We start from the raw sequence: 15,919 nt of genomic DNA on the forward strand, positions 1-15,919 counted from the left end.
ATTACAGCTCAGCATTCAACACTATCATTCTGTCAAAACTAATCACTAGGCTCCAACACCTAGGCCTATCAATGTAGCTTTTTATTGATTCTATTGTATTTCTTTGATTTACTGTGAATGTCTGCAAGGAAATGAATCTTAAGTTAGTACACACAGAATACAACATAACTACAGTTATGATACAAATACCAAGTAATCTATAGTTAAAGTAATAACATATTCTAGATTAAGAGTCTGAAAATTGATTGATACAAAGCAAATACCAATACAGTCAATATGACTTCACCTATCCACGCTTTTCCTTGAGTCTAGTATCAATCTATTTAAGGCAAATCAAATTATTGCTTAAAGGTTAAGTGCATATGCTCCAATACTGAGAATTTGAGTCCAAATGTGTCAAAATTCCTCATTTTCTGCTATAATCATTGGAGAGTGGATTCTAGTTAACTGGGGGATCAATTAATTGAGTCAGCTGCTTATTTGGGACAACTCTTAAAGAACAAAAAACTACTTGAGAAAATAGCCAGGATTCTCTCTGTATATTTGAGACACTATTTTGCTTAATTGGGACAGGAAACTGTTGCCAAACAATCTCTAACTAGCGTCATTCGCATGCACCTTTGTGGCTGTTAGTTACTACATGGTGCTTAGAGCAAAGTTTTTAAATTGTGTCAGTTGGGTGTGCTTGTGTTATGTTATCCAGTTGGGCCAGTGAAACAAAATCAGTGACTTTTGATAATTTTGCTTATGAAGAATTTGAAGATATCGACGATCATCCTGAATGTTGCAATGAAAATGAAGATTTGGAGGACACAATCATTGAAAGCATTGTATGAAAACATCAAGACAGGAAATATGAAGATGAGGAAATTGATGAAGATTACGCATCAAAACTTGAATTAGTGACTACAAAGGGTGCCAGGAAATTTATTGTTGGATTACGACACAACTTCATGCAGAAAGGCAATGCAGGCAGTCCATTATCTACTCAAGGTATCTGTGCTGATTTTGTTCATTTACAGTCAATCAATAGAGCATGGCAGCATACACTGGATCAATTCCTCCATCGATAACTATTAGGAACTAAAACACAGATTTATATTGATAGTGTTCTAATTTGTTCTATATTTCATTTAAATACATAATTTGTTATTCAGTTAAACAGCAGTTCCTCTTTTTTATATTCTTTTAACATGAAACTTTGGCTAAATGGGTCAGCCACTTAACTAGGCCAAAACGTACTGATGTGTCCCAATTAATTGGAATCCATGGTATATGGCGGCATATACGTACTTTGATAATAAATTTACTTTGAACTTTATAGCAATGAAGGAGAAAATGGCAAAAGAACACCAGACTAGGTTTGTGTTTAGTAGGGAAGTGAAAGAAATGCAGAGCTTTGGTACTTTGAGACAGAAAAAGAGAGAATGGATGCATCAGAAAACAAGAAAGAGAGCAAAAGATGTTTATGGACTTTATGTTGCTGTTGTACAAGTCATTGGTGGGGCTGCACTTGGACTACTATGTACAGTTTTGGTCACCCTGTTATAGAAAAGACATGGCTAAGCTCAAAAGAGTTCAGAGAAGATTCATCAGGATGCCGCCAGGGTGAGAACAGCCTGAGTTACAGGGAGAGGTTGGCCAACCCAGGCCTTTAATCTTTAGAATGTGGCAGAATGAGTGATGACCTTATAGAAGTGTTTAAAATTATGAGAGACATCGGTTTTCCCAGGATATGGAAATCCAGATCTAGAGGTCATAGGTTTAGGGTGAGGAGGGAAAGATTTAAAAGGGAGCTGAGGGGCAATCTTTTCCACACAGAGAGTGGTGAGTATATGGAACGAGCTGCCAGAGGAAGAGGTTAAGACAGGTACAAATAGTATCATTTTCAAAGCACTTGGCTAGACACAGGGAGGAACAGGGCTTAGAGGGATTTGGGCCAAACACAGGGAATTGGGTCTAGCCGGCTGGACACAGTGGTCAGCGTGGCTGGTGAGATGAGGGGCCTGTGTCCGAGCTGTATTTTGCTCTGTGACTCTGTGAGACGTGGGGAAAGAGACGTGTAGACACAGAGATAATCAGAGATCAGACAGCAAGGTGGAGAAGGAAAATGAGAGAACAGAAAGCAAGAGGAGAAGGATGAGACAGAGAAAGGGAGTAATAATATATAACATCGCCTTGTTACTCACCAATAGGATGATTGGTCCAAAGAAAGTTGTCCTGAGTAAATAGGCAAGGTCCACTGGCATCTGGTAACAAATTGGCAACAGAATTCAGTAACTGCCAGTGACTTATTTCACATTAGTTGCTGTAAGGATTGGGAGCTCACCTTACTCTCAGGAATCTCGGTCTTTAGCGATCCAGCTTTATAATAGGAGAACATGGCGGAGTCGAAGAAGTACTCAGACAGAGAGATATACACCATGCGATCCTTGCTCTTCAGATGGGGTTTAACTGCAGTGTTTGGCAGAGTTTCGTTCTCATATTGAAGAGGATAGAACATTCCCTGGAAGAAAAAAGTGGCAGGAAAATCTCAGTAAAGCGTGCACACAGACATGGGATTTCAATTAAAAACAAGATAAAAAATGATTAACAGCAGAATGGAATCGGAATAAAGTGCACCGACAGTGATAGGGAGCCTGCTCCTGCTGTAGGGTTTGATTCCAGCTGGCTGGAGGAGATCATTGGGTCACTTCATTTCTCAGATTGGACCGAGGCTGTGATGAGGTCTGAAGTGGAGATCTCCTGGTGAAAGCCAGTCTGGACATTGTAGAGCATGGTGATGGTGAGTAAGTGTCACTCAACAGCACTGCGTGGATCTCTTTGTCGATGACTGTGGTAAATTGATTCCATGGTAAAGCTTGACGTGGTTTAGAGTCTGAGTAATATGCAGTATGGAACCAGTACACGTTCTGTGCTTTGTGAACAGAACATACTTGAATAATTGTTGAGTAGATGCCAGTGGGTGTAAATGTACTCGAACATTTGAGATGAGGCACAACTAGTTTTGGAGTGTGGGTCTTCAGTACTAGAGCTGGGATGTTGTCTGTTCCCAAAGCTGTTCTGTAACCAATGCTCTTCATCATTTCTTGATACCACAGCCTGATATCCTTCTGCAGTCTGGCTTGATGGGTATTGGATGAGTGAGGGACAGGGCACATCAGGGAGGTGAGGGGTGGGGGTACAGACTGTGTTGGCACAGGTTAAGTTATCAGACTAGTGATCCAAAGAACTGAACTAACAATGTAGAGACCAGCATTGGTTCAGAGAATTCAAATTCAGTTAATTAGCTAGATATGGGAAAATAGCAATGCTGTCCACAAAATTCACTGGATTATCATAAAACTCCATCTGGTTTCGCTCACAACCTTTGGCTTACCCTATCTTGATGGTGTGTGACTCCAAACCTAGCCTGTCCGTTTAGTGTTTAAGCTCCCCTGTACAGTTAATTCTGAAATTGCTTTGTGGAACATCCAATTTGAAACACTGGTGAGCCCACTGGCAATGATACTGCAGGACTGACGACACGCTGAGTGCATTGCAAGAGTGAGCAGAGCTCTAGGGGTAGACTAATTTTCTGGTTGACTGATGAAAGATGGCATTCAGAACCTGTCGGAGAACAGCTTCGGTAAAGGTGAAGAAGGCGGTGCATTTGGTCAGAATCCAAGAGAAAGGCATACTTCTGCAATTTACCTGTAGGAGGCACAATAACAATTACCCGGGACAGAGACACGAGTTGAAAATAGCTGTCTGTTATTGAAGCAGTTTGCAGGTCTGGTCCAGAGTAAAAGAACATTCAGATGAGCATATCAGCTTTCGCTGCAGGGAACTTGATGACAAGGATGTGGAACCTGGCACGGGTTGTAAATCAGTCAAATGTGGAACTTGCTGATTTACAGCATGTGCCAGGTTCCACATCCTTGGCACGTGGTGGAAAATGGCTCCACCAAGATTTTGGTGTACAGGTAGTCCCCAAGTTACGAACGTCTGACTTACAGACAACTCGTACTTACAAACCAAGGAAGGAGAACGCCATCCGCCATTTTAAGTCAGATCGCGACGCCGTTCACCATTTTAAGTCATTGTCGTTGCCATTGACACTGTGTTGAGTGTTTAACTTTGTATTTAGCTTAAATTTTTCTTAGTAAGATTCACCCTGACCCCGCCCCCCCTCCCCCATTCCGGTCGGATGGTGGCGTGGTGAGATCAGTGCCAGGCTCGTGAACGGAGGTTCGATCCAGTGTCAGTCCGCTCCCGTGCCAGGTTGACTCCCGTACCACCTGTGCCAGGTTGATGCCGAGCTCACAACTCGACTTCGTAAAAAAAACACTGCCACCTCCAGTTTAAATTCCCATGCTGAATATTGTGGATGATCAAATACCCAAACCCAGCACAGCCCCCATTTGTCACATTTAACCTGTCTCAATGCGGTGGTCCTTAGGACCCAGCGGATCTTGGGAGCCGGCGGCGGCAGTGTTTCTGTTCCATTGACAGGAAGCGATTGCGATTGAAAATAAAGTGGAAATAATAAAGCGTTTGGAAAGAGGTGAAACGCCATCGGTCATTGGAAAAGCATTAGGCTACAGTCGGTCAACGATCGGAACAATTTTAAAGGATAATGGATAAAGTGAGAATCATGGAGCATGTGAAAGGCGCTGCCCTAATGAAAGCTACAATTATTACTCAGCAACACAGTGGTTTAATTATTGGAATACATATGTTTCTTAAGTGTTTTATATGCATAGAAAGGTAAAATATATACTATATACTAAGACAAACGTTCGACGAACTGACGCTAAATAATACCGGATGTACTTGTTCCGACTTACGTACAAATCTGACTTAAAGACGGACTTAGAAACGGAACTCGTATGTAACCCAGGGACTGCCTGCATTTGTTTGAAAGATGACATGACTGTGCACTGCATTATGACGAGACCCGATACTTATTTACAGAACTTCAGCAAAACACATCTAAGCAAAAGCACAAGGCAACTGAAGTTGTAGCTGGGAGCAATTCTTCAAACGTTTGGAGATGTGGAATGCCTGGTGAGATGGAATGGCAGTCGTGTGTAACACTCCACCAACCTTCTCTCTAATTACAGCTGCACGATAAATGTTTACATGGCCTGAAAACTACATAGCACTTTAATAAAACATTATATTAAAGAAAATTCCAGCTGTGCAGGAGCATTTCAGTTATTGTGCAGCCTCGCACCCGTGCAGCTTAAATGGAACAGTGCAGTCCGCAGCGACAAGACCACACCCAAACGAGTGGTAGCTGATGAAGAATACCCACAGGCTGATCTGGCAGGAACTAAAGTATTTACCAAACTGGATTTGTCTCATGAAAACCTCCATTTAAATTCAATAGATAAAAACGTCAACCAGGAGAGCCAACAAAATCTAACAATCAACATGTGTATTCACCCATCAGACCCATAGGTAGTGACAAATCATCCGGTAATTCTTCCAGACCACCATGAACAAACGTTTTACAAGAAATAAATCACTCCTCTGCATTCAGGGTAACTTGCTAATTCTTAGGTGCATTGAAGGAGAAAACCTTCATATTCTAGCTGAGGTAGTGAAGTGATTATACAGGCATGTGGGGAGTTAAAGAGAAACAAATGTTGTAATGTGCAATGTGTGTAACACACACACACACACTCACTCAATTCTGGAAGAACTCAGCAGGTCAGGCAGCATCTACTGAAAGGAATAAAGAGTCAATGCTTCGGGCTGAGTGAACTGATTTATCTTGGCTTACTAGTGGAAGCATGCATCTGTATAAAATAAAAAGTACAAACTTTTACAGAGGCTACAAAACCAAAGAGTCCATCTGAATTGGTTCTTTATTGGAAATCGTGCAATATCTTATGCATCTTTTCCATCAGATTTGACAACGGTATTCTTGCCCCTTGAAGAGGAGTGCCTGAGGTAAAGAGTAATAAAGTGGTTATGATTTGGGAGGGTTAGCTAGGCAGTGAAGCTCACCCATTTTGGCACCAGCCATGAATTAACATCAGTGTTATGCCGCACGGCAGTTACCTGACTTGCAACGCAAGATGACCACAAAACCCATAACCCATTACATCATGTAACTGCTCTACCATCCAGTAAGATTGCAGTTGGCATTTAAACTCACTGCCACTTTACTGTTTTAATCTAAAATGCTTGGATTTTCAGAATACTTTTCATGATATTGAAAAATCTTTGACCCTCTCCAGCTGAGAATTGCAGGGTTTTGTCACCCACTTGGTGAAGAAACTTCTTCCCATCTCGGTCCCGAGTAGCCACCCCCTCACTTTGAGATTGCAGCTTTGGATTTTGATACCCCCTAGCCACTAGCTCTACTTCGCTTGCCCCTGCGGAACGGACAGAACACACTTAGGTCACCCTCCACCTGAACAATATCACCGTCTGACAGGCTGGCCATCAAGAACATCCCTCACACACCAGTCCCACTCCTTGGTGCAAGTGTGCCCAGGGGGAGCATTTTACTTATCTTGTTTCTATTTAAAGGTACAGCACAGTTACTGGCTTTTCTGGCCCAACGAGCCTGCGCTGCCAATTACACCCACGTGACCAATTAACCAACCAGCCCTTAGGTCTGTGGAATAGGTGAGGGAGCCCTCACTCAAAGAGGTGACCTTACCCTGGTGGCCAGTTCAGCTCTGGTCTTGCCTCTCCTTGAAGGTTGGTCTCAGGCTGGTCTCCTCAGGAACTCTCTGGTGATGGGTGAATGAACAGTGCCCTGCCTCACGATGCTGCTTCTGGCCAGTGGGAAGAGAACTATCACTACTCATAGGCTCCGTACCAGCTTGTAACCCTTACCTTGAAGTCCATGTCCATGTAGTCAGAAGTAACGTTTGGGTCACTGAGGAGGGAATAATCGATCCCTATGTACTGGTCCACCGCTGTTTGCACTTTATAAGGGAGAAAAAGTGTTAGTCCCAGAAGTCCAGAGGAAAGTATCAACAAGACCATTGAAAAACATAATCAGTGATGGGACTTGCACTCTTCTAGCTTAGACTACAGGAGGGCAAAATTGCCCAGCAGATGAAAACGGTAACCTCTCCGGGATAAGTGAACCATTTCATTATCGCTCGGGCACACCAGGTGTCCCACTGGGATTCAGGGCAGCCCTTGAAGATCCTCCTGGCTGCAGGGGTGGCAAGCACTTTGTCCACCAGTCCACATTTTATCTGTGCAGTTTGGAGCCAGGAGTCGCATTGTTATCAGGACGCATAGTCCGGTCCCTAAACTCACCAAGCTCCCCCACCCTCCCGACGCACTGAACTGCTGACTGCTGAGGTGGTCAGAATACCAGGTGCCTTCACAGGAAATGACACTTTGCCCCACTCCAGTTCAGCTCCCAGGGCGGAGGTGTCACGCCAGCATGCAACACGGATCTGGTTGTCCTCCGCGCACGCTGCCTCTTCAGTGAAGTGCATTCACTGGGCAGGACACATACATACCCGGCACGGTCTCCAGCAGAGAGTTCAGCAGCACCAGCCCTGAGTGCTGTAAGGTTGGACAAATCTACAGGAACATAGAAAGGGGGATTATTCAGGTAGAAAAGACAACATTGCTCCTCCTCAATCGCACAGTTCAAATCAACATGGCAACTCATGGGCATCAACAAGATTATCATCTGATATAATTCTCAGTCAGTGCTTGCAGAGAAGTCCATCGGTCACAGAATATCCAAAACAATTTGACTCTTTTAAGGCATTGGTCAGATGTACGTGGAGTACCGTGAGCAGATTTGGGCCCCTTGCCTATGAAAAGATGTGCTGGCTTTGGAGAGGGTCCAGGCAAGGTTCACAAGAATGATCCTGGGAATGAAAGGGTTAATGTATGAGCAGCATTTGAAGGCTCCGAGCCTGTAATCACTGGGGTTTAGAAGAATGAGGGGGGATCTCATTGAAACCTATCGAATATTGGAAGAGCAAACACGAGGAAATCTGCAGATGCTGGAAATTCAAACAACACACACAAAATGCTGGTGGAACACAGCAGGTCAGGCAGCATCTATAAGGAGAAGCACTGTCGACGTTTCGGGCCGAGACCCTTCGTCAGGACTAACTGAAAGGAAAGATAGTAAGAGATTTGAAAGTAGTTGGGGGAGGGGGAAATGCGAAATGATAGGAGAAGACCGGAGGGGGTGGGATGAAGCTAAGAGCTGGAAAGGTGATTGGCGAAAGTGATACCGAGCTGGAGAAGGGAAAGGATCATGGGACGGGAGGCCATGGGAGAAAGAAAGAGCTCGTTGACTTCATTAACTTTGCCTCCAACTTTCACCCTGCCCTCAAATTTACATGGTCCATTTTCGACACCTCCCTCCCCTTCCTTGATCTTTCTGTCTCCATCTCTGGAGACGGCTTATCTGCTGATATCTACTTTAAGCCTACAGACTCTCACAGCTACCTGGACTATTCCTCTTCCCACCCTGTCTCTTGCAAAAAGGCTATCCCCTTCTCACAATTCCTCCGTCTCCGCCGCATCTGCTCTCAGGATGAGGCTTTTCATTCCAGGACGAAGGAAGTCCTTTTTTAAACAAAGGGGCTTCCCTTCTTCCACCATCAACTCTGCTCTCAAACGCATCTCTCCCATTTCCCGCACTTCTGCCCTCACCCCATCCGCCTGCCACCCCACTCGGGATAGGGTTCCCCTTGTCCTCACCTACCATCCCACTAGCCTCCAGGTCCAACGTATAATTATCCATAACTTCCGCCACCTGCAACAGGATCCCACTACCAAGCACATCTTTCCCTCCCCCCTCTTTCTGCTTTCCGCAGGGATTGCTCCCTACGTGACTCCCTTGTCCACTCGTCCCCCCCATCCCTTCCCACCGATCTCCCTCCTGGCACTTATCCTTGTAAGCGGAACAAGTGCTACACCTGCCCTTACACTTCCTCCCTCACCACCATTCAGGGCCCCAGACAGTCCTTCCAGGTGAGGCAACACTTCACCTGTGAGTCGGCTGGTGTGGTATACTGCGTCCGGTGCTCCCGGTGTGGCCTTTTATATATTGGTGAGACCCGACGCAGACTGGGAGACCGTTTCGCTGAACACCTACGCTCGGTCCGCCAGAAAAAGCAGGATCTCCCAGTGGCCACACATTTTAATTCCACGTCCCATTCCCATTCTGATATGTCTATCCATGGCCTCCTCTACTGTCAAGATGAATCCACACTCAGGTTGGAGGAACAACACCTTATATACCAGCTGGGTAGCCTCCAACCTGATGGCATGAACATTGACTTCTCTAACTTCCGTTAATGCCCCTCCTCCCCTTCTTACCCCATCCCTGACATATTTAGTTGTTTGCCTGTTCTCCATCTCCTTCTGGTGCTTCCCCCCCCACCTTTCCTTCTCCCGTGGCTTCTCGTCCCATGATCCTTACCCTTCTCCAGCTCTGTATCACTTTCGCCAATCACCTTTCCAGCTTTTAGTTTCATCCCACCCCCTCCGGTCTTCTATCATTTCACATTTCCCCCTCCCCCCACTACTTTCAAATCTCTTACTATCTTTCCTTTCAGTTAGTCCTGACGAAGGGTCTCGGCCCGAAACGTCGACAGTACTTCTCCTTACAGATGCTGATAATGAACCTGAATCTGATTCTTCCAATCCACTTGGTGCTTTTTTGGATTATTTTCAGGTGCTTTATCTTCACCAGGAGGTGAATCTCAAGCCCAGCATGGCCGCAGGGGCCTCAGCCTGTCGCCAGAGTGATCGGAGCAAATCACCTGATGACTGGAGAGGCCGGTGACTCTGCCTGCAATGGTCAGGCAGCCAGCCTCACACAGCACCAGATCAGACACTGAGCTCCAGAGAAAAATGATTCAGTGTTTCTTGAGGGGAGCCACTGGACTGTGGAGGTGCAGAGAGCGGAGTAGCCGCTGTTTCCATTGTAGCTGCATCCAGCCAGTGTTGCTGCCTGGGGTTCAGATCAGCTCCTTCATGGGGAATCATTAAGACCAGGTTGAGGCAAAAGAGACTGCAGATGGCGGAATTGGGAGCAACACACATGGTGCTGGGCTGCATCGATGGAGAGAAATGAACAGTCAACATTTCAGATCAAAACCTTTTAATCTGGTCCAGCCCAAAACATCAACTGTCCAATTTCCTTCACAGATGTTGCATGACCTACTGAGCTCTCCCAGTGCCTTGTGTGTTGATCTAGACAAGGTTTTCGGCTTTGTACTCCACAATGTCTGGACATGTGTCCAACTCTAAGGTGTGGAGGACTTGGAATCTATTACAGAGCCAAGAGATCCTTCCCTTCGCTCTGAAGTGATTTGCAATGAGATTAGCACAGAATCTTCATGGCTGTTGGAGTAGGTGCCTGCCCTAGTGCTTTGTTTTATTATGGTCACATGTACCGAGATGCAGTGAAAAGTCTTGTATTCTGTTCATACAGATCAAATCGTCACACGGTGTATTGTGCCAGAACAAAAGCTACAGTGAAAGTACAGTTCAGGTAAATGATAAAGTGTAAGACCATAATGAGGTAGATTGTCAGACCAAGAGTCCATTGTATTGTACAAGAAATCCATTTAAGAGTCTGATAGTCTATGTAGTGGGATAGAAGCTGTCTTGAGCCTGGTGGTACAAGCTTTCCGGCTTTCTATACATCTTCTACCCAATTGGGAGGTGGGGGGGTGGGGAGAAGGGAGAAAATTTGGGGAGGGTGGGGTCTTTGGATTTGTGCCCACAACTCTGCAGTTTCTTGCAGTCACGTAGGGAACAGTTGTTGCGATGTGCATCCAGAGAGGATGCTTCCTATGGTGCATTGTTTAAAAATGACTCTGTCTCAATGCCCCGAACACTCAAGCTCGACACCACTCACTACAAAGTGGCCCACATGACTGGCCTCCTAAACATTCAATCCCTCCACCTCGGGTGCTCCACAGCTGTAGCATTTACCAGCTATAAAGTGCAGATATTCTCCTAAGCTACTCCAACAGCACCTTGAGAATTTATGACATCTACCGTCAAGAAGGATAAGGACAATGGGCAGATGGGAACACCACCACCTGCAGATTCCCTTCCAAGTCATGCACTGCCCTGAGTGGAAATATATTGCTTTCCTTCATCATCACCGGGACAAGTGCTGGAACTCTTTCCATCTCAGTTCTATGGGATACCTCCCTGTTCAAAAAGGCAGCCCACCTCCACACAAGTAGGAATGGGCAAAAAATCTACACTCCGAAAAATGAATAAAAGACATGGTGAATATGCAGAAAGTGAGATTTACCTGTCGGTTTATGAGTAAGCGCAAACCAGTGGTGAGAACAGTGGAGAATACTTGATAAAAGCCCCTGTAAAAGGAGACAATAGCATGAACTTAGCAAATCACCTGTAATATTAGAGAGGAGCTAAAGAAAAATACCATGTATGGGAAATCAGTGTTCTGGCATCAACCAGCAGGAAGATTGTACCCTCCACGCTAGCAAGTGAGAGAAGACATGACTTTGATCTCCACAAGCAAAGCTTAAAGTAACACATCTCAGTGAGACAATTTAAGTGTTGGCCTCTCATTTTAGATGAAATAGAATTAGTAAAATCTATCAGGTCTTAGAGTAAATAGGAACTGTTGTTCTTCAGAAATTGAAACTTCACTGAAGAGGAATTCCACATGTTGATTTACTGCTGACATCACTTAGGGTAATTGTAAACTGGAAAATGAGTCCTGGGGTAAATAAAAACACAGCTAAAAAAATACGAGGAAACCAGTTTCCCATCTGTGCCAAGAACTGTTCATATAATGGATTTACGGCAGGTGAGGTGGATGTTCGACAGTAATGGGCTATTTTATCCAGAGTTGTGTGCGTGACTATCTTGCCCATGGTGTAATGTGGTCAAGTTAGCTGGTGGAGAAAAGGTATGATGTGAGGTGGATGTGAAGATTCTGCAAAGTTCCATTGACAGCTGAAGCAATGGGGGAAATGAAGTGGCAGAAGGAACACAATATGGGAAATGTGAGGACATTTGCTTTGGCAGAATTAAGAAGATGATGTTTACTTTTTAAGTGGTGAAATACTATCAGTACCTCTAGGAGAGTTGGTTCACAAAACTTACACAGTAAATACATAGATACAGCTAACCATGACAAAGTATTTGGATGTTGGCCTTTATTATGAGGATTTGATGAAAAAAAAACAGTAAGGAAGCTTTGCCGTAGGGGTTTGGTGAGAATCTAGAGATTTCATCTTACCTAGAGAAGGATGTACATGAGACTGTAGATCCAATAGGCTCAATGTTGGATGAGGGGGTCACCCTGAGAAGGACCTAAATAAGACTGACCTCTCTACAAATGAATTCAGAAGAACAGATGAACCTGAAAGTACAGGGATCTTAGAGGGACTGTCAGTGATGAAGCCAAGATGCTGGAAGGACAGGAAGTTGGGGGGGAATTATACCACTTCAAAGCTCAAAGTTCAAAGTAAATTTGTTATCAAAGTACATACAGCATATGTCACCGTATACTACCCTGAGATTCATTTTCTTGTGGGCACTTTCAGTAGATACAAAGAAACATTAGAATCAATGAAAAACAACACAGGAAGAAGGTCAAACAACTAACGTGCAAAAGAAGATGAACTGTGCAAAAGCAGTAGATTGACAATATTGAGAACATGAGTTGTAGAGTTCTTGAAAGTGAGTCCATAGTTTGTGGAATCATTTCAGTGTTCAGGTGACTGAAGTTGTCCACGTTGGTTTGGGAGCCTGATGGTTGAAGAGTAACTTGGGAATAAGTTGAGGCTGGGATCTTCCTCTTCATCTAAATGAGAAGGGAACTTTTGGCATTCTTTAGCTCAGGCAATGAGACTAATAGATCTTTAATTGCTACATTAAGAGATATTGGAATGGTCAGAAACCGTGTTAGTGACCATATTAAATTTTGGGGCAGGTTTAAGGAACCACTTCTTGGGCCTGTTCTCACTTCCTTTCATGATAACTGAGAGGGATTGAGCTTTTGCTTTTCTGGAGACTCACGGATATATTTCTGTTTGTAATTGCAGTGCACCCTGTGTGATGAGACAGTGGTTTCCCATCACGACAGCAATCCTCAAACACGTCGTGCCTCGTGAGAAAAATATTTTTTTTACCTAAAGCTGCCATTAAACCTTGCTTTCATTCTGGCAATGGAGGCTTTGCAGTGCACCCTGCTTATCTTCAGCTGGCCAGATTTACTCTTGGACAGATGTACTACAGCCCAGATGTTGGCTCCTTCAGCAGAGGCGTTAATCTGACCAACGTCCTGACTGTAAAAAAAACACAAAATGTCTCAGTGGTGGCAGAAAAGAACTCTAGTCATGTACCATGTCCCACTGTGGAAGTTGCAGCAAGGTAAGGGTTAAGATAATGTGCAGGCAAGAACAGTTAACAGGTAGTGTGCAGTCAGCCCTGGCAAGAAAACTCTTTGACGAGCAGAGTTTTCCTCTGCACAGCAGGAGACTGGAGCTATTTACCATACGGAGTCAGGTAAGGATTCAAAGGATTTTAGGGTAACACTTACTAGTGGTCAGTTACTTCACTAATTCTGAAGGCTAGATTCTATTTTCTATTAATACTGGTATCATTGTAGTGTGATTGGTGATTGATCGTGCAAATAAGGAATTTAATCATACACAAGGTTACCAGTTGGTCAGTACCTGTATCCAACAAGTCAATCTGCATAAAAATAGCATTTCTCTGTTCTGACTTTCAGTTTGGTGACAGGAGCCGGGTTGTTCTCCTTGTGCGCAAGTAAATAAAGTGTGATTTAGCAATGAGGGCAGGGTCTTCAGAGCCCAGCTAACCAGCAAAGGCACCGCCACATCCCCTGGTCACAGCACCTCATAAATTCAGCTCCAGAATACCCTGCTCCTACCCAATCTATCACCAGAAATCCTGGTCACTTCTTGAATCTTGACCAAAGTTAACCCTTATTTACACACTGACACCAACACCTTACTAATACTGATTCCTCATCAACAGCCATATCTTGGACACACCCAGTCCCCTAAGCAACCACCTCATCCTCTTTGGTGAGACCTCTGACCTCTTGTTGCACTACAATCCCAAATAACCTCACTCCATTCCTCTCAACCCATAGATAACGTGTGTAAAAATTGTGTCTCAGTAACAAGATTTTCAATGCACAACACTATTTGTAAATACACTTCTAGGTCCTGGTTTGTTGAGTGAGGTTCCCACTATGTCTTAGGAATAATACATGTCCACAGGGAAGAGTTAAATCATGAACACACTAAGACTGGCATGCCTTCTGTCTCGATTACATAGCACAGCAACAGGAACACAGAATAGCACCATGCAGATAGATAGAGAAATCAAGGTACATATAATGGTGCAATAGTTTTTCACAAATGAAATTGACTGCATTTTAGAGCTTGGAAAACAACTCCACCCAAACAAGCCTCTAAGTGTGGGAGAGATCAAAACTTGAGGGCGCCAAAGTAAGATGGTCATTAATAACCAAAAAGGGAAATTAGAATATTTGGGAATGCAATAGAGAAGAAGCAGTTGAGATGAACACAACTGCAATAACAGGAGGTTACTTCATGGAGTTAGAAATAAAAAGGGTGGAGGGAGCAAGTGAAACATGGGGGCATTGTCTAGACCATGTAGGTATTAAGAAGATGGAGGTATTACATGTCTTGGAATACATAAGGGTAGATAATTCCCCAGGGATGGAGGAGAATGCTATGGGTAACTATGGAGAAAGGTGCTAGGCCCCTGTCAGAGAGTTTTCTATCTTCATTAGCCACAGGCAAGGTACCAGAAGGACTGGAGGGGAGGGCATGTTGTTCCCTTAAGATGGGCAGCAGAGATAGGCCAGGTAACTGCAGGCCAGTGATCCCTGCATCAGTGCTATGAAAATTTTGGAGTAAATTCTAAGGATTTGTGAGGGGAAAATCCTGTCTCATTAATTTAATTATTTGAGGAGGTAACCAAAGAGATTAATCTGGATAGTAGATGTCTATGGAAATGCATTTGACAAGGTGCCACATGAAAGGCTGTCCAGATGTTTATGATGTTCAGGATCCAAAACTGGCTGACTGATCAGCGCCAGAGGATAGTGGAGAAAGGATGACTTTTTGTATGGAAGTCTGTGATCAGTGATGTACCACAGGGATTGGTCCTCGGACCTCTGCTGTTTGTGAACTACACATCTATGACTTGGATGTGAATGAAGGAGCTATCATTGGTAAGTTTGCAGGTGACACGGAAATTGGTGGCATTGTCGACAGCAAGGAAGATTGTCTGAGGCAACAGCAAGATATAGATCAGTTGGAAACTTGAGTAGAGCATTTGCAAATGGAATACAGTCCTGACAAGTGCAAGGTGATACATTTTGGGAAATCAGATATGGGTAGGAGATGTACAGTGAATGATAGAGCATTGCGCAATGTTGAGAAACAGAGAGACCTTGGAGTTCAGCCAATGAAAGCACATGACATACTTCCATTCATAAGCTGCAGCATAGGTGATAAGAGTAGGGACATCATGTAGCAGCTGCACCAAACACTAGTTAGGGCAAACTTGGAGTGGAGGGTTTTCATTACGGAGAGAGATTGGATAGGCTGGGCTCATTTCCCCTGGAGCAAAGGAGCCGATAGACAAGATTACGAGATGTATGGATGGGGTAGATGGTTAAAACATGGTATAGATATCAAAAACAGGTGGTCATAGTTTTAAGGTGAGAGCTGAGAGATTTTAAGGGGATCTTAGGAGTAAGTCTTTATCACACAGAGATATCTGAAACACATTGCTAGAGGGGGAGATGGAATCAGGTACAGTCATTATGTTTAAGAGGCATTTAGAAATAGGCAAGGCATTGAAGGATATGATCCTAAAGCAGGCAGATAGGACTAGTGAGGATGGGTAAATAGTCAGCATGAAT

General features: G+C 44.1%; 1 protein-coding gene across 5 annotated transcripts in view; it reads right to left on the bottom strand.

The window, feature by feature from the left end:
- The window catches only part of pltp (phospholipid transfer protein), a 91,099-nt gene that overhangs the window by 33,637 nt on the left and 41,543 nt on the right, over window positions 1–15,919 (bottom strand). For all 5 annotated transcript variants that reach the window (XM_073061567.1, XM_073061568.1, XM_073061565.1 and 2 more), the window contains 6 exons: window positions 13,122–13,277; window positions 11,267–11,330; window positions 7,482–7,545; window positions 6,838–6,929; window positions 2,330–2,506; window positions 2,190–2,249 (listed from right to left, as the gene is read on the bottom strand). In XM_073061567.1, coding sequence (XP_072917668.1) covers window positions 2,190–2,249; window positions 2,330–2,506; window positions 6,838–6,929; window positions 7,482–7,545; window positions 11,267–11,330; window positions 13,122–13,277 — 613 coding nt within the window. The remainder of the gene's footprint in view (window positions 1–2,189; window positions 2,250–2,329; window positions 2,507–6,837; window positions 6,930–7,481; window positions 7,546–11,266; window positions 11,331–13,121; window positions 13,278–15,919) is intronic.

Source organism: Hemitrygon akajei, chromosome 11, assembly GCF_048418815.1.
Source record: "Hemitrygon akajei chromosome 11, sHemAka1.3, whole genome shotgun sequence".
NCBI lineage: Eukaryota > Metazoa > Chordata > Chondrichthyes > Myliobatiformes > Dasyatidae > Hemitrygon > Hemitrygon akajei.